The 18,305-nt window shown below is 52.4% G+C and overlaps 1 protein-coding gene across 1 annotated transcript in view; it reads left to right on the forward strand.

Moving 5' to 3' along the window:
* The window catches only part of FA2H (fatty acid 2-hydroxylase), a 47,567-nt gene that overhangs the window by 12,724 nt on the left and 16,538 nt on the right, over positions 1 to 18,305 (forward strand). Inside the window, exon 2 of the mRNA XM_010967159.3 lies at positions 12,393 to 12,485. Within this exon, the coding sequence (XP_010965461.2) occupies positions 12,393 to 12,485 (93 nt within the window). The remainder of the gene's footprint in view (positions 1 to 12,392; positions 12,486 to 18,305) is intronic.

Genomic DNA, 18,305 nt, shown 5'->3' on the forward strand with positions numbered 1-18,305 from the left:
GGTAAGAGATGGATGTTTGTAGAAGCCAAGTTGCTTGCTATGTGTTCAGTCTCTCTTGGGCAAAGCCACTTACTCCCTGGAGGAGCTGGAGAGTGGTGACATTCAGTTTCTCAGAGTCACATCTTCCCCCAGCTAGGGCATGTGGGGTCTGCACCAACCTGCTGCCTTCATTCCGTCTTCACCTGGGCAGGTATAGCACTGGACCAGGGACACTTCCCCTGGTCAGGGATGGATGGTCTCCAAAGATGAGACAGGCGACGGCCCCAGTGGTCCCAGGGGCTGGCAGGGCTGTCTCCTTCTCCCCACCATTCTTTTCTCTATTCAACTGCAAAAATAGTAGATGTTTTCTCATGGCTCGACTGAGCTCAATGCTGGGGAGGAAAAGACAACTGGTCGCTGCCCTCATGAGGTGTACCTGCCACTGGAGGGAGGGAGAGAAATAGGACAATTACAGGTGGTGGCAAGAGCTCTAACAGAATATATTTTAGATAGATAGGTAGAAAAATATATTTTAGGACAGGGGGCTATGACAGAGTAATAGCTGAAGTGTCTGGTGGGGGTGTCAGGGAAGTGTCTTCTCTGGGAAATTGATATTTGATGAATGAAAAGGAACTATCATAAGAAGAACTGGGTAAAAAAAAGCATTCTAGACAGAAGAATAGCAAGTGCAAAAGTCTTGGGGTATGACAGGACTTGGTGACATCAAGAAGCCAAAAGGAGGCTCTGGTGTTGCTGGAGCATGGTGGGTGAGGGGGAGCGTAGTGTGGGGTGAAGTGGGGCAGTAAGCAGTAGTCCTGCTTCCATGGGGCTCATGGGTCAGTGTAAGGGGTTTAGATTTTATTCTTAGAACAATGGACTGGAGGATTTTAAGCGAAAGACTGACAAAGTCAGTCTAGTTTGTTAGATCATTCTGATTGCCACGTGGAGGAGAGACTGAAGGGAGTCAAGAGTAGAAACGGGAAGAGAGCTAAGAGGCCATCATTGTTGTCCAGGTGGTAGAGAGTGGTGGCCTGGACTGGGTGGCCACTGGGTCAGAAAGAAGTGAAGAGAAATTGGAAATGTTTTGGAGGTAGAGCCACTAGCACTTGCTGATGGTTTAAATGCTGGGAGTCCAGGAAAGAGTGAAGGATAATGTCAAGGTTTTGACCTGAGCAATTGCGTGGTTTAACTTACGGAAATGATGAATACTGGGGTTGAGGTCCAGGTTTGGGATGGGGCAATCATAGTTCTTTGGGGCCCCATTAGGTTTAAGGAGCCCAGGAAACACCCAGACAGAGATTTCAAATAGTAGTGGAATATATGAGTCCAGAACTCTGCTCTCTAATATGGTAGCCATGAGGCACATGTGGCTATTTAATCTTAAATTAAATTAAATAAAAATTTAGTTCGTCAGTCACACTAGCTACATTTCAAGTGCTCAGTAGACATATGTGGCTAGTGGCTTCTATATGGGGTAGCACAGATATAGAACATTTCTGTCATTGCAGAAATTTCTATTGAGCAGTGTTGGTCTAGAGCTATGGCCCAGAGTCATGAGGCATTACTGTCTAGCATAGCGGCATCCTAATCTGGTGATTCTGGTCCAGGAAGCTGATGTCCCTGCATCATTCACAAATGGCTCCTTCTTACCCTCTGTGCTGGATCACAGGAGATCATGTATTCAATGATGTCCCTGACATGTGGCCTTCTCAGAGAGGCACTGACCATCCAGAAGGATAAGTTGCCCTGGGGCTGGGGCTATTCAAGAATGTCATCCCCTGGGGCTGAGCACCATTACAGTGATGAGTATAAACATGGTGTTTAATGAGTGTAAAACATGAAGTATAGGCTGTAACTCCTGAGGAGACACCAGTTCTAGAGCTCCCTGTGTAAACTTGGCCAGTTTAAGAAATGTGTAGTGGATTTGGAAGTTGTCAGGTCAAAGAGAGTAGAAAAGAAGACAGGTTTAGAGCTCAACAGCCTTGTGTTTTTGAACTAACCATGTCAATCTCTCTGGACATCAACATCCTCATATATAAATGGGAGAAGATTCCATGTCTGGGCAAGGAGAAGGGAAATTGCTGAATCAGTAAAAAGAAGTCATAGGTATAAGGCAGGCTGGTTTTTGTTGTTGTTACTGTTTAGCTTACAAAACAGTTGAGTGACTTATTGTTTTTGGCAGTACAATCATTCTCCACCTTGTAAACAAAGGAGGACAACAATATTTTTCTTTCTCAAATTATTAGATTACAAAAGGCAAATTTAGGAATCTTTGTTTCTGGAATAGTGAAATATGAGATTATTTGTAAATCGGTGGTCTTGTCTCACCTTTTTAATAAAACCCCAGCAAAATACAGTATTTTGAGGATAATCCTTATAGACTGGAATGTTACATCTGAAATTTGTATTATTATAGAAGCTGGGTCAGTGAGGAGATGGTGTATCTTCCTTGTGGATAGCACATTCTGTAAGCCTTCCTGAGGTGCCTTGAGGTCTAAGACTTGAGAGACAGTCTGGAAATGTCCCATCAAATCTACAAAAGGATAAATGTTGAGGAGCTCATTTCCTGCAGGCTGCTGATGCGCTCCTTAGAGTTGAAATTCTGGTCCTGCCCAGGCTACCACTGCAGGGAGAGGTGGGATCTGGTAAGGCAGGACTGAGGAGGTGAGCCTCAGAGAACTCCCCTGGTCCACCCTGACCAAGCCCAGGTCAAGCCCGAGGTGCCTGGCTGGAGATTTCCCCTTGGGCTGTTCCAAATCCCCGAGTTTGGCTTTCATCGGAAAATACCATGTGTCCCCTTGACTCTTGGTGACTTCTGGGAAATGGTGCCCTCATCTGAGCTTAGAGGCTGAAGAGGAAAAGATCTGCCTGGATGCAGGTGGTCCACGGCTGGATCTGGTCGAGAATCAAGTCAGTAGCCTGAAAACTTGCAGGGGCACTATGGCCAGTTCTGAGTGGGCCCCTTTTCTGATGTCTTGGAATGCCCACCTACACTGGCTTCTGTTTCTGGTAACAAGGTTGTTGCTGATGTCATCCAGGGGAGATCATTTCAGGAGCAGCAGCAATTCCAGATCCACAGCAAACCCATGTAATGGACCCTGGAGGCTGGGACTGTGTTGTCCACATTCCTACATCGCCTGAGCAGGAGGTGTTGGCCACACCTCAGGTCCGAGTTTCTTATTCCGACTCACTTTCTGTTTTCCTTCCTACCATGAATACAGGGAGAGTGGCTGGCAGAGCTCATTGCCTTGCAGGACTGTGCGTGGGCGAGAAGTGGGTGTGCTTTGGGGGTCCTGTGGCTTGTCACTTGCCAGATACGGTTTTTTGTTTTGGCTTGGTTTTTCTGCACATAAAGGGTTTATTTTAAATGTTTTACGGATAGGCCCCGTGGCCTGGCTGGGTCTGGCTTCTGATCTGGACCTTATCAGACAGCACTTTATTAGAGATGGAAGTGAGTGGGTCCTGCTGCCTTCATTTATCCCAAAGTTTCTGCTCCTGAAAACAGCCAGCTTCGGGGAGACTGCTCCTGGGATCCCAGGGGTGGGCTTAGTAACCCAGGTTTCTCCCCAAGGAAGATTCTTGGTGCAGATCTGGTCTTCTTCCTCCCTGGGCCTGCCCTTCCTACCTGCCTGGGGCCACGTGCCACCCGGCTTGCTGAGACACAACCTCCCTCTAGGCCTCCATGGGGTCGGGGCAGGTGGACGCAGGGCCTAGGGCACCATCTCATTTCAGAAAAAGGGTTTTCAGGCCAAACCCAGGCTGCGGGATAAAAGGCCATCTGTCCATCCCTCGGTGCCCAGCCCCGGCTTTCTCGAACAACATTCCTTTATGCTGGCTCCCTCGCCTCCTGCGGCCCCCGCCCCTCAGCACACTGCCTCCTTTCACCGCCTCTGTAGTCGGCTTGTTTGTTTGCCGTGCAGAGTGCAGGCTTTCTGTTGTTCTTGTCTTTTCTCTCCCCCTCATGCGCCCGCCAAGCAAACCCTCTCCGGAGACGACGGGGTCTGGGGCACTGGGGGGGCTGGGGGCTCACGGCAGGGGTTTGGAGCATCCAGGGGAGTCCTCCCAGGGGGGCGGAGGAGGGCGCGTGAAGAACCTCGGCGGGAGGGCCCTGGAAGGGGGTTCCTGGCTGGCTCTCCCAGCTACCGTTTGAGAGTCCTTGAATTAGTGACTCGGCCCCTCTGTGCCTCGGTTTCCCTCACGTGTGTGGACACGTCCTCGCGATAGTTGTGTTGATACCAGTGAGATGACGGGCGCATGCGCGGGTGGTAATGGCACTCGCCGTGGAGGTGGGGCTCAGCTGTCCCGGGAGCCACGTGGCTGGGTTGGGGGTGAGGATTGCCAACTAGGCCAACGTTTGCACTAAAGAGGGCTGTAGTCTCTCGGAACTCCAACCCCCCCACCCCAACCCAGAGTTCAGCCTGCCTCTCCCACATAGCACTTCCATGTGGGGAAAGCTGGGGAGTGACTTCTCAGGTCCTGAAGAGGGGAACAAGGCCACCCAAGGCTGCTAGACAGGGGGAGTGGGCTGAGGAGGAGGCACTCGGATGCCCTCCCAGGCCAGAGCTGTGTGGGCTGCCACTGGGGGCCTGGCAGGAAGGCTGTGTTGATTCCAAGACCCTGATTTCTGCTGCCTCCTCAGTGTAAGATGGGAGAAAGATCTTGCCTCTGCACCTCCTTGGGTGCCTCCACGGTTTGCTCTCTTTCCTGGCTGAATTCCTTCTCCTTCTGTGGCCCCGATGTGAACCTAGGGGAAACTGGTTCAGGCCTGGATTCGTTTGCTAGGGCTGCCTTAACAAAGTTCCATAAACAGGGAGGCTTAGGCAACAGAATCTTTTGGGTCACAGTCTGGAGGTCAGAAGTTTGAGATCAAGGTGTGGCCGGCTTGGATCCTGCTGAGGGCTGTGAGGCAGAAACTGTTCCAGGCCTCTCCCTGGCTTCCGGTGGCTGGTTGGCATTCTTTGGTGGTTTTTGGCTTATAGATGCTTCATCCTGATCACTGCCTTCATCTTAACATGGTGTTCTGCTGTGTGTGTCTGTCTTCAAATCTCACCATTTTATAGGGACACCAGTCATCTTGGATTAGGCCCCACCCTAGTCACTTCATCTTCACTAATTACATCTTCAATGATCTTATTTCCAAATAAGGTCACATTCTGGGGTACTAGGGGCTAGGACTTCAACATAGGAGTTTGGGGGCAGAGTGGGCATGATTCAACCCTCAGCCGGCCTCTACCCTGGGCATGGAGACCCCTGAGGGAACATCTTTGGAGCATGGCTAGGTCTCCACTGTGATTCCTTCACCCTCATGGATTTGTCTCCTTTCCAAACACTACAAGGAGGAAGAGAGCCAGTGAAAATCAGCATGCACCACCCAGTTCTGCCTCCTGACCCTCTGCTTCCTCTTAAAGCCAGTCCTCTTGGAACTGGAGGGAGGAAGAGGCTTGGGTTGCCCTTCACTGAGCCTTGCTGGGGCTCTGGTCTCCCTGGTGCCAGCCTTTCACCAACCCCCTCGGGGCCTTAGTACAGCTGACCCCGCAGTCCTCCCCATTGTGAATGCTCCCTTGGGGTTCCCTGTTGTAGGAATTAAAGGGGAAAACAAAGCCCTTGCTCTGGCCTGCCATGTCTGGCCTTCTCTGAGGTTGTCCTGGGGGCTAGAGGACTGGAGCTCACCCAGGGATTTCCAACTGGCAGACCAAGGGCTGTGTTTGTATTCAGACAGATTGGTTTGGCCCACATGGTTTTAAATGCAAGTCAAAATTTAAAATCTAGAGATTTCACAGAGACATCTAGTTTTCCAGTTTTTCTTAGAAATCAGAAGTTCTTACAACACTGGGCCCCATCCTCACATGACCTGGACTTAAGTCAAGGCTGCCTCCTTTTAACAGGGCCTAAGCCCTCCCATTGACTGCCATCTGCTCTATTCCCTAAGGCCACACCAGTATCAAGACCATGTGACATTGACCATCGATCACTGCATGTGTTGCTTTTTTTTTTTTTCACTGTACCACCATCTCTAGCAAAAGGGTACCTCAAGGTTTTGTTTATTGATGCCTCATGTTTTAAGGAAGATGAGAGTCAGCATTTTTCCTTGTAGAAGTGAAGAATAGTCCTACGTGTTTTGTCTGCAAACACAATGGGTTTGTAATATGAATCATATCCTGCCTGCTTCAGTCCCTGATAGCACCTGCCCAGCCTCTGAAGACAGAGCAGGAACTCAGGGTGCCTCTGCCAGAGAAGAGTGACTTCTTGTTCCAAGAGGAAGATCCTCAGGTCACAAAGCAAGTTAATAAGGGAGCCTAGTCTAGAACTGTGTCTCTTCCTTTAGAGCTGACAGGTCTAGAATCAATGGCTAACCCTGGATTCTTCCCCCTGAGGGCTGCCCCCCTGAGAGACAGGTGTTTGGGGGGCCTGGCTGGAACCTCAGGGAGCTGGCAGGGGGCAACTCCCAAGTCCTCTGTGAGTTTGGGTCCGAGGGTGCTGAGCTCAGTGTGAGAGAGGCAGGTGGAGGAAGGGCCCAGGAGAAGGGGTGGTGCTATCAGGAGGGCCGTCTCCATGAGGGAAGAGCTGTGGATTGGGCTGACCTGAAAGCAAATCATGTCTCATGACCAGCCAGGAACTGGCACTGTGTTGGGAGAAAATAGGGTGGCACTGCCCTCTCACTGGCTTCTTTCCCTGCAGCCTAGGACTGGGGCTAAGAGGATCTATGGAGATCCAAATGCCCTCCTCACTCCCTCTGCCATATTACCCACCATGTCCAGTGGTTCCCAGCTCAGGGTGGACAGTGCCTGCCACCCGGTCCCCTCGGTAGAGCATCTTGTCCTCCCCACCCCAAGTGGACACGGGCGTCGAAAGGCACCGGGCCACTCTCTTCCTGCCTACCCTGCATTCACTTTGGGGGCCTCTCCAGGCCTGGGCTCCCAGAGCCTAAACAGGCCAGTGTCTCCTCATTAACACATCACTCAGCTCGCCGTGGAGCATTGAACCTGTGCCAGCTGTTGCGGACCAGCAGGGAGCAAGGCGGCAGGGTCTCTACCCTTAAGGAGCTTGCACTGCACACTAGCTTGGGAGCCTATCACTGGGAAATGCATGAAGAAAGCAAGATGCTTCAGCCTGAGCTACTTTGCTAGATTCAGCAGCTCCTCCCAAATAGCCTCGGGCTGAACTGTAAAAGTGCTCCTGACCAGGCCTCCTGCCCACCTTCCCAGGGTGAAGAGGTCAGGAGGGGCAGGAGGAAGGGTGGGTTACCCCTGGACAGTCTTGTGTCCCTTGGGTAGACCTCCTAAGAAAGCTATCCTCTGACACAGGTGGGTTGAACACCCCTTATCAAGCCACATCCACCAACACTAGGGCTGATCATCCTTGTGAAAACCACTGTGAGTCTGAGTCCAGAATTACTCACTTCCCTTCCCCAGACACTGCAGCTTATGCAACCTGCAGGCAGGACCCAGAACAATTTTCAAATTCTGGGAAACAGCATGCGCATTCTTCACTTTCTGGTGCTTTTTGGTTCTGAAAACTCCCTTTGGCTTGCTTCCAGAATCAGGAGAGTCTTTTAAATAATGCATTGTGGAAGTTTCCAAGAAGCTTTTTTTTAAAAGTCTTTTAAAGTTTGAGTTGTACCCTAGTCCCTAGGAATGACCTTTACACACTTCTGATTCATGATTGCTGTTTGCCTGTGGAATTCAAGGGTGAGCCTGGCTCAACTATAAAATAAACACTAGGGCCTGGAAGTCTGGAAAACCTGGCCCAGATCGGTGTGTGTGGTACAGCGGCTCCCAGCAGGGCTCAGTTCCTGCAACACCTGGTTCAAATGGAAGCAGCCCCCAAGTGGGAATGGGAGACCTTCTACAGGAGGGGCTTTGTCTTGTCTGTGTGTGGAGAAGGTTTTTAGACCTTTGGAAAGCTCACAACTCGACTAGAGGAAAAAGAGTCAATGAAAGACGTACTTCCTTGTACCAGAGGGTATTTCTGCTGCTGGTGGCGCCCCTGTGTTGCTTGTTGTGGTTCTCCCTGAAATCTCTTATGTTGGAGGTGTGTACTATCGTGTGATGATTAATAAACCTGGGCTTCTGCCAGGGATGGGTGTGGTTCCGATGAGGCTACCCAGAAAGCGCCTTGCTTTTAGGGTTAGTCTAGGATTTATTTGCCAAAAGCATATCACATACGACATTACTGCCTGGTGGCTCCAGGACCCTCAGGTTGTGATTACCCAGGGTGACAGAAAGAGGCAGGAGGACAGGAGGAAACCATGCCTACTCCTGTCCCTCCCGCCTCTTTTTTCCTCCTCCTCCATGGCAGTGCGACCCATGCCAGCCCTCAGACAGGTGCCAGTGCAAGATTCAAGGAAGCATCTTGGGAGAATCCCTGCCTGCCCCGGGCTGGGGCTAAAGGCTGGTGGGCCGTGCGGTGGGCAGAAGCCTCTCCCCTTCCTCCAGGCTCCTAGGAGAGAGGCACAGAGCCATGGGGATCTTCCACGTCCCTCATTTCACTCAGAATATTTCCAGCTGAACAACAACTGAAAAAAAAAATCCTTAGAAGTTCTGTTTTCATTTTCAGCCAACATCTCTCTGTGAAACTGGACTTTTAGTAATTTGTTAAGAAACCCTTAGAAATGGAAGAGAGAGAACATTTGATCTACTTCCTATCACACGTAGATTCAAGCCCCACACCAACCACCATGAACCAAGGCAACAAGGGTGTACAATTGATGCACTCAAAGTAGCATTTTAGGTTGTAATTTTTCTGCTTTAATAAGTATTTTTAAATGGAATCTTTTTTTTTTTTAATGTCAATGTAAAGTAGCCAAATGCCCTTCCTTGGGAAGAACTGCCTTTTATTCTAAAAGTATGTGTTTCCTACCTCTTTGGTGTTGAAATTTTCTTTCATTTATGAAATGCTGCTGATGGTAATTTAAAAAATTTGGGGGCAAAATATGATGCTGGTAGTTTGTTATCAGTCTAATGTACTCTTAGTTCTGCTCATACCTATCCTGTGGACTCGGCCAAAGAGCATGGAGAATATATGGCCCAGATTGTTGGAATTTTGACCCTTGTATCTAGTTACTGTCCCACTCAGCCCAGGGTGGCATTCTAAGATGGTATGTTCAGTGTCCTGGGCCACCTCTCTCTTCTAAGCAGATGTGCTCACCCTATTTGGTTTTCATTTCCAAGGAGCATGAGCACACAGAGTTTCAGCTCCACCCTCCCTGCCCCCACGAGCAGAGAAGCCCACCTCATGGCAGGAGCCTCGGGGATCCTGGCTGCATTGCAAAGACCCAACAATGAAAGATGGTCCACTCAAGAAATATGAGTGGAGCAGCTAACCCAGAGTCCATCCTGGGTACCCCAAAGAGACGAAACAGTAGTTTCCTGCACTGTTGGGATCTGTAACACCATTGGACAAAATTATGGCCCAAACATGCAAAAACCCAACAAGAGGCAGGAAATTATAAATACCAACTGAGGCAGTGGGACACAGGGAAAATGTGATTTTTTTTTTTAAGTCGGAAAATGAAAAGACCATTCCTGGCTAGAATGGGTAGGGAAGAAGTGCATGGTGGTCTAGAGAATATTCCGGAGCCCAGCTGCTGGCTCCACCCCTTGTTAGCTGTGGGGCTGCTTCATGCCTGGGTCTCCACATCTGGCAAGTGGGAAGAACAGTCATGCCTCCTTCATACAGTTGTTATGAAGAGGAAAAGGCTGGGCACATAGTAAGCATTTATTAACCACTGTCATCATCCTAGGATAGCATTTGAGAAGAAAAATGCAAGGCATATTTAAGAAATGGCAAGTTATCCCTACTGGCTGGAGAGAAGAGTTAGGGTTAATTCAAGGGCACACAGGAGAAGAGTTTGGAAATACAGGGGAAAGACATAACCACAGGAAGTTAAGGATAAGCCCATCTGCAGAGGGTGACAATACGTTCACTTTTAGGATTGTGGTGTCAGAAGGTCAGGTTTGATGTGGGCAGTGGAAACATTGTCCTGGTGCAAAGAGCTGGGCCAGTGTTAGAGTTGGAAAGTCTTCCAAGTTGATGTGTGTTTGGCACATTGCAGATGTTCAGATGTGTATGTCAGTGGATGAGTGGATGACAGCAGTGGGTGTGGATGAGATCCTTATAGGAGAGAAGAATTGAGGGAAGAGGAGGGAGACTGTAGTGATACTTCACTGAGACCACCCCTGAGAGGAGGCTGATATAAAGCCAGGGCTTCTTGTCCCTACAGACTCCCCTAATGATCCCACTTCTTAGGGTTTCTCCGTTTTCCACTGCCTTCCGGCCTTCCATTCACCAACACTCCGGGTGTCCCAGTCTTCATCACAGTGAACAAACGGGTCTTCAGGTCTAAATCACCTCCTGGGCAACACCAGCTTTCCACACCATGCTGGCAGCAGTACTCCATGAAAAGGCTTCAGGTAGTCAAAAGCTAAATGAATGCCACATAAGGTGGCAGCCAAAGCGCCAATGGAGCTTAGTGCCCGTGACCTGAAATATGATGTTCCATGGGGGGCAGGCAGGAGCCCTGCTGGATTCTGCCCTGGTCCCATCACACCCACCTTAGAAGGGGAGCAGGGACCAACCATTATGCTTAGAGAGCCTGAGCCTGTTGTGTCCTAAGAGGGTCTTGGGGAAAAGTAGATGCCGGGGGTTGGGGGGTACGGTCTGTCCTTATGTATGTATAAGCTGCCAGGAGAAAAAGAAAGAGCCCGCCTAGTCCTAGAGGAGAAGAGCCAGGAGTGGTCCCTGGACACTGAGCAGAAGAGAGACTTTCCCAAGGTCTCAAGCTCTCAGAAAACAGCCCAGCCTTGAGTGAGCAGAAGCACGAGCTGGGTAGTTGAGTGCTCTACGCCCAGTGCTGAGAAGCAATGACCCTTTCTTCTGCATCCAGTGGTTGTGTAGGTGGATGTGCCCAGAACAGATCTCTGTCTATTACTCGGCATGTCTGAAAAGTGTAACACAGACAGAAACATCACATGATAGTACGAGTGCTAACCCTTTCCCTGCTTGGGATGGGTGGACCCCAAGACAAGCCTTTCATTTTGTAGAGACAACAGATGGAGTTGCAGTGAGTGAGTGGGTGTGGGGGTGCAGAGAAAGATTAAATCACCCTGCTTCAGAAAGGACTTAGGGTGACCAGGAGAAAAGGACTGTCCAGGTGGGAGGGAAAATAAAAGTTGGGTAATTGGAGCCACTCTGGGGTATTTTGAAGGTAGAACGGAATTAGAAGGGGCAAGATTATTATATGACGTTTATGTTGGATACTTAGGGAGTTTCACTGTATGAACCTTATAAAATCCACTCTTATGTGTCCTCAAGAGATCATCAAGGGTGTCTTTTAAAAGAATTCAGGTATCAGCTTGCCGGCACAGACCAAATATACTGAGATACCCAGACCAAGACAAAACCATGAGAGTCCACTTTTACTTGGGTTACATACATATGGGTTTCCCCAGAAAGCACCAGTGTCACTGTCACCATCAGGTTCTCTTGGTTTGTCTGGAAGCAAAAATATAAGAATTGTGACAAGAGAAACCCTAACTGGCTGCTCAGTCTCCTCAGGTTCTTGCCAGTATCCTGCCCAGTGCTGAGGGCCCCTCCTCCAGGGCCACCAGCACCACGGCTTTCTTTAGTCACAGGGACTCAGAGGATAGACCCCCCCCATTGGTAAGTTCTCTCCCCACCCTTCCTGGAGGGAAGTATGCCTTTTGCCTACGTGCCCCTGCCCTCTCCGGCCTCACCCCGCGTGACGTCGGGACCAGCAGGGGCCGTGTGATTTCCCCAGTACATTTCATTTCCTTCTGCCTTTGCCTCTTTTCTACTCCTATTTGACCTTGAGCCCGTTTCTGCTCTCCTCTGCCGGTCCTGCCCCACGTGGGGCTGCTGACCCACACTGGGGAGTTCCTGGAGGGATGACCCCTCACGCTCTGCTGCCTTTCTTTTTTATGGGCACGTGCACCCAGCTTCCCCAGCCTGTGGCCCACGAGCTCTGTAGAACTACCAGGGAGGGTGGTGGCTGATGTAGTCATCGGGTGTGGTGGGGTAAGCCCGCCAGGTGCCCTGGGTGCCACCCCGTGATTCTCTTTGTCTGACACCTGCCAGGGCACAGAGGGCTCTCCTGGCCCACAGCATTCCCACTAACTGCTCTCATTTCCCTGCGGTCTCTCTACCAGCTTCTGTGTTCCCCCAGATCTTTCTGCCCCTTGTCTTTACAGATAATTATTTTTTTAGAGGAGAAGAAAAGTGCAGAGAGCAAGACTATCCACACCAGCATCTCCCTGTTTTCAGGTGCCCTGGATTTCCACCCATCCTGCCCCACCATAGGGCTCCCATCACTCCTGGCTGCCTCATTGTGTGGCGACTCGGGGCTCCCTTCCCTCACCCACTGTAGGTAACCCCCTCATGTTTTCTCTCTCCAGGGTTCCATGGAGAATGGGGCTTCGGACTCTGCAAACACTCAGAAGACAGACCCCGCGATGGGGCCGAAGCTCAAAGTGGTGGACTGGGACAAGGTAGCTAGCACAGGACTGAGTGGATGATGGTCAGGTGTTCTGGGGGCCGAGGAGTGGGTGTGTGGAGCCAAAGGGTGTGGTTATTTGTGATGTTTGCCCAGGGAAAATGAGGACCAGAAACAGGTGCCCACAGCTCACCAGCATGAGCTGAGGCAGCAAACCTGGGCCAGGCTTGTAGAGTCCAGGAAAATAACACACGAGACCTGTGCAGAGCCAGACTCCAAGCACCCCAGAGGAAGGTCTCCTGCAAGGACCCTTGATGCTGAGAAGGTTACAATGACAGGGTCAGGAGGTCCAGGCATGCCAGCTTGACCAGTGCACAAGGCAGAGCCACCCCAGGTACTAGGGACCACTTGCAGGAGTCACCGGGGTAGAGCCTGCTGAGGCTGGCGGGGACAGGGCTGGAGCCATCTGCAGAGCCCGATGACAAACCTGTCTGGCTCAGAGGCCATGTCTTGCTGTGACTAGGCAGATCCCACTAGGATTAGGGGAGTCCTGGAGGAACTGGGTGGTCATAGGTGGAAGTGGAGCTGACGGGGGTGGGGGTGAGGGGGTGGGGCAGCATTGCCTGGAGGCCCTGGAGCGAAGCAGACCTGGGTGTCATTTCCCTCCAGCCTGAGTCATGGACTGTCCTAATGTCCTGTTGCTATTTCCTCCTGGAAGAGACACAAGTGTGCACATACATAAATGTCCCCTACCTGTGCTGGACACTGGGAACAAGAGAACAACAGGACAGTCCCCTGCTCCCAGGGAGCTTACAACCTGGTGGGGAGGATAGACCTTCCCCTAAACAGTTATTGCAACATGGGGAGATGTGAGAAGCACGCCCAAGGACCACAAATAGCCAGAGGTGGCCCCCGGATTATTTGCTGAGCCCCTTCGGCCAGGACTCCTGAGGCCCTGACCCCAGGAACTCAGAGATGGCATCTGTCATGTGGAAATCGCCACTGCCTCTGGGAATGCCCATCAGCCCAGGGCAGAGACACCTTTGGGTGCTCTACTAGAGAGGCCAGGACAAGCTGTTCTGTGCCCCATCCCCTTCAGGGAGGCCTTTGACAGAAAGGGAAATTGAAGGCCATTGAGGGGAAAGGCTTGCCTGGGCCACGCAGTATGTCCCCAGAGGCCCACCGGACCTGGTGTCTTGACCTTGATGCTGGACTTGTCCACAGTTGCTGATTGCCCAGACCAGGTAGAGGTTGAGGATCTTAGTGCGAATGACCACTTACTCTGGAAGCTTTGGGGACTTGGGCATGTTCTCACGTGGGCAGGATGGAGAGGGAGACACCTGCCTTGAATGGGACAAGGACCTTGGAAGCTGGTGGAGTCAGGACCTTGGCTTGAAAAAGGAGGAGCTGTGATGGGAGACGAGGTGGGTGAGGGGGTGAGGGCAGGACGAGAGAGTGAGCTGCAGTGACCTGCATCCACCAGGCTCTGCAGCCAGTGGATGGCACTGGATGGAACCATAAAGAGGAGTCCTTGGGGCCAATATCTATGGGCTTGGCTGAGGGGTTGAAGGTTGGAAAGAAAATACTCTGAAGAGAGCTGACTAGGGCTGGGGTGGGTGGCAAGAAAAAAATGTCCTGGAAGGGAGAGGCTGTCATCTAAGGGGCTGGGGACCTGCAGATCCAGGATCGCCAGCCCTGCTCTGGGTAAGGGTCCTCTCAGTCTCCCTGGGCTGCAGGTTCAAAGGTGACCCCAGCCCTGTTACTGCATGAGGCAGGGGGATCAAGTTCCCCTCCCAGGCCTGTTCTGCCCTCCCCTGTGCCCCAACCCAAGGGGAAGAGGGCCCACGTCACTCCCTCCCCACCAGCATAGCCAGCTCCCACCTGACTTTCATCCTCTTTCAAACGCATTTTCTCTCTCCTTAGTCTCCCTCTTCTTGTGTCCCTGGGCTGAGAGGGGGAGCAAGGGCTGGCCCAAGAAAGGGTGTGGCACCCCACTGGCGGCCATGGTTGGTGGGGGAAGGGTCAGCTTCATGCCTCCCCCAGGCCCTGGGAAAACTCAGCAGGAGGAGCTGGGCCTCCCAGGGAGAGGGAACAGTGCTTTCCTTGCTTTTTGCTTTTCTTTTTTCTTCATCTACCACGTGGTCAATCCCAGCCCCTTCAAGGGAAAGGAGAGGCTGAGAGAGCCTCCATCTGTTTCTGACCCAGGCCAGGGTCTGGACCTTGAGGAGTGTGGAGAGAGGCCAAGAGAACAGCAGCTTTGTCTTAGCCGGTGGTCCCCAGGCCTGGAGTGGTCCCCAGGCCTGGGGTAGACTTGCCAGAGTTAACCCTCTGTGTTCTGCACTCAAGGGGAGCCCCTCTAGGTGCTGCTAAGAAAAGGAGTCTTGGCTCCCAGGACCCAGGCTCCCTGGCCCTACTAGCTGGGGGACAGAGTCAGCTGTGCTGGAAAGAGTGAGGAACTGGGATGGGTGCTGGGGCTGAGGGTGGAAGGTTCTGAAAAGACAGCAGAAAAGGCCAGGAGGCAACCCTAGGGTGTCTCACCCTGATTAGAGGTGCAGTGTCGCCTGACTTTTAGATTCTGCATGGGATTTTACTGGAACCATCTCTAAATCATTCCTCTGATCACCCTTTGGACAGGAGCCAAGCTCCCTTGTGGGACAGAAAACCAGGTTGTAGCTCCTCACCCCACACTATGCCCTACACCATGTCTCTCCCTGTGTCCTGGAACTCAGCTAGCGGGGAGCTTGTCCCACTAGGGGTGGCCGGAGCTGCCCACTGTCCCATTTGTCCCACTGCCTCTTTCACTGCTTCACCATGTCCTTTTCAGAGCCCTCCCTTGGCAGGGCTTCCTACCTGGGGGGCCAGCCTCCTGGGAACCAAGTTGAACTGGTATTATTTTGGGGGTTTGCAGAATTCCCTGCCCAGATCCCCTTGGACAGCAGAGTTGGCACTGAATTAACTCTTCTTTCATTGAACTCTTGCCATGTACCAGACACTGCAGGCTAAGTACTTCAGTGATATTAGCTATGATCTGATTTTATCTTTCCAACAACACAAGGTGATAAGAATCTTAATGATCCTGATTTAACTAAGAAAGAAGAGCTTCAGTCTCCTGCCCAAGGCCCAGGCCACTCTGAAGGTTGGCTTAGGGGTCACTGCTGAGTCCCCCTCCCCTGCCCTGTCCCCTCCATGTGTCCTAGAACCCTTCCACCCTGACAGCTGAGGCCAAAGAGTAAGACCCTGAGGCCTGTGACAGAGACGGGGTTGTAGAAGGCAGAAGGGAGGAGGCTGAGCAGGTACTCAGGGAGGTGGCTTCAAAGCCACATCCTCTCCCCATCCTGCCTCAGGCTAAACCAGCCTCCAGGCTAAGCCAGACTCTGGCAGAACTACTTTCTTCAGTTCCTGGACGACACCTTTAAGAGACAGAGTCAGACAGCCAGATGTGTCACAAGCAAAATGCAGCTCTCCAACCTCCTTGGCCCTACACACACACACACACACACACACACACACACACATACATGCAGACACACATAGACACATGCACATACACATGCACACATATGCATAAACACACACATACATACACACATGTACATACACACACAACATGCACACACATACACACCCCCATTGTGTCATGGACTACTCTAAGGGTCCCCAGGGCCATGGGTACTGACTTTCTTCCCAGGACTCTGCCCCCCCATCCAGTCACATTGGACCCCTTAGGCCTCCTTTTCCCCTTGGCCTGCCCAGGATGAGGGGTCTGGAGGGTCTGGCTGACAGGAATCCACAGACGCCTCCCCAAGGCTGTCCTCACTGGCCTGGAGCCTTCTCAGTCTCCTTCCTGCTCATCCACTTGCCCAGAACTCCTGGCCTCTCTTCTGAAGATCTCAGCAGTGCTAAAAAAAAATACCCCGCTAAAAAAAAATACCCTCTGGGAGACACCAGGCAGGTGGCTGGGCCATGCCCTCTTCATCCCTGCAAGGGCAGTGGGCAGGGCAGGCTCGGGGACAGGAGATGCTGGCCAGCGGTTGACCACATGTGACCGTTCCAGTCCATTTCTCCATCAATGAGATGGGGAAAATTATTCTTGTCCCGTATTGTGTGGGGTTGTGGGGAGGATCTGGCAGGACTTATGGATCAGAAGAGATGCTGCCAGTGAAAGACTACCAGCCTTAGGCTGGGCCTGGGGTAGGACTGAAGTCAGCAGGCTTTCTGCACGGCGTGCCTGCTTCCTCTCTCCCTGGGCCTCAGCCCCTTCGCCCCTTCCTCCCTGTCCACTCTCATCTCCCTGGATCCTCCCAGCTGGGAGCCTGAGGCCACCTCCTCCAGGTGTGGGGAGGGTCATAGGGCACAGGCAGAGGAGGCAGATGGTCCAGAACTTCCCCTGTGGACTTGAGCTTATCCAGCTGGGAGCTCCCAGTTAGCTGCCCAGGATGGGCCTGCAGCTACCCTTGGAAAGCCACCTAGAGTCCCCGTGGGCCACTGCACCAGATACCCCTGCTGGGTCCCTCACAGCTTCTTGCTAGAGAATTCATTGTCTTGGGGGTCCCGAGCCAGCTGATAGCAAGCCTCCTGGCCTGGTGGTTGGGACCATGGGCTCCAGAGCTGAGCGCGAGGATGCAGCCTGTACAACTGAGCATCTAACCCCACCCAGTCTCCTCGTCCGTCAAATGAGCTCATCAAAGGCCCTGGCTCTCAAAATTCCGGCTTCCAAAAATAATGGACCTGGAAGACTGAGCCCAGGGACCTGGGACAAGGACGCAGAAGCAGTGGCTGGAATTCTTGTGCTCCCTCCCCTCCCCACTTGTCCCTGCCGGTTGGAAGCCCATCCCCCTGTCTCCCTGGCCCAGAAAGCTGCCCTGGAGCTGTTAGCTCTGGGGTTTGCATGCACATTTCTTTAAACAATTGCCTCAGCTCATAGCTGTGGTGGTGGGAGGAGCTGCTCATGTGGACCAGCTGTCCCACCTCCCCACGTTTGACCCTTGCCCCTTGTCTAGGGACAAGCAGATTCCCACTCCTGAGCTGGGGCTGCCACTCTTCAGAGTTCTCTGCCACCTGGCCCCTGTGCTGCCCAGAAGGAGGGGCCCCTGAGGGGTGGGTAGGGAAAGAGAGGAAGCCCTCCCGACCCTGGCAGCACCCTTCCGCCCACAATTTGGGCAGCAGGCTGCCCCCCCCCCCCCCCCCCCCCCCGCTGGCCCTGCTGCAGCTGCATTCCTGGCATAGCCTGGAAGACTCCCTCCTCCTGCTCCCTCCCATTGGGGCAGGTCCCATCCCTGCCCAGCTGGCAGGGAGAGGGGAGGGGATACGAGGTGCTTTGGCTCAACTCATCCTCTCATCCTGACTTGCAGGTACTTCCTGGGGCCTGGTCTGTTGCTCTGGGTCTTTGAGTTCACCCAACCCCCTGCCCACCCGCACCCCACCCCCTGGCCCCCAACAATCCCACTCCAGAGCAGATTCTGGGCGCATCCTCTCCCTCATCCATGCAGTCTGGCTTTAGCTGTATGACCCTGAGTGAATCACTCACCCTCTCTGAGTATCAGGCTTTACAGCTGTAAAAGGATGATTTGCTATTGTGAGGGTAGCAACACCTGGAGATGTGATCAGTGGCTTGTTGTTTTTTCCCCTACGCCACCTCCTTCAGAGGCCAGCAGACCTTTGATGATGCCTCTTCTGCCTCTTCTGTGTCTTCTGAGCCTTGGAAGGACTGGGAAGGGGCTAGGACCAGGCACCAGCTCCGGAAGAAGAGAGCTCCTTACAGGGGAGGGTTAACGGGCCAAGGTGTCCCAGCCAGGTAGAATAGGACCTGAAATGTGTCCTGAGTCCCTGCCCACCTCACCGGACCCCCAGCTGTCCTCTCCTGCCATCCTCCCTT

This window comes from Camelus bactrianus, chromosome 9 (assembly GCF_048773025.1).
Source record: "Camelus bactrianus isolate YW-2024 breed Bactrian camel chromosome 9, ASM4877302v1, whole genome shotgun sequence".
NCBI classification, from domain to species: domain Eukaryota; kingdom Metazoa; phylum Chordata; class Mammalia; order Artiodactyla; family Camelidae; genus Camelus; species Camelus bactrianus.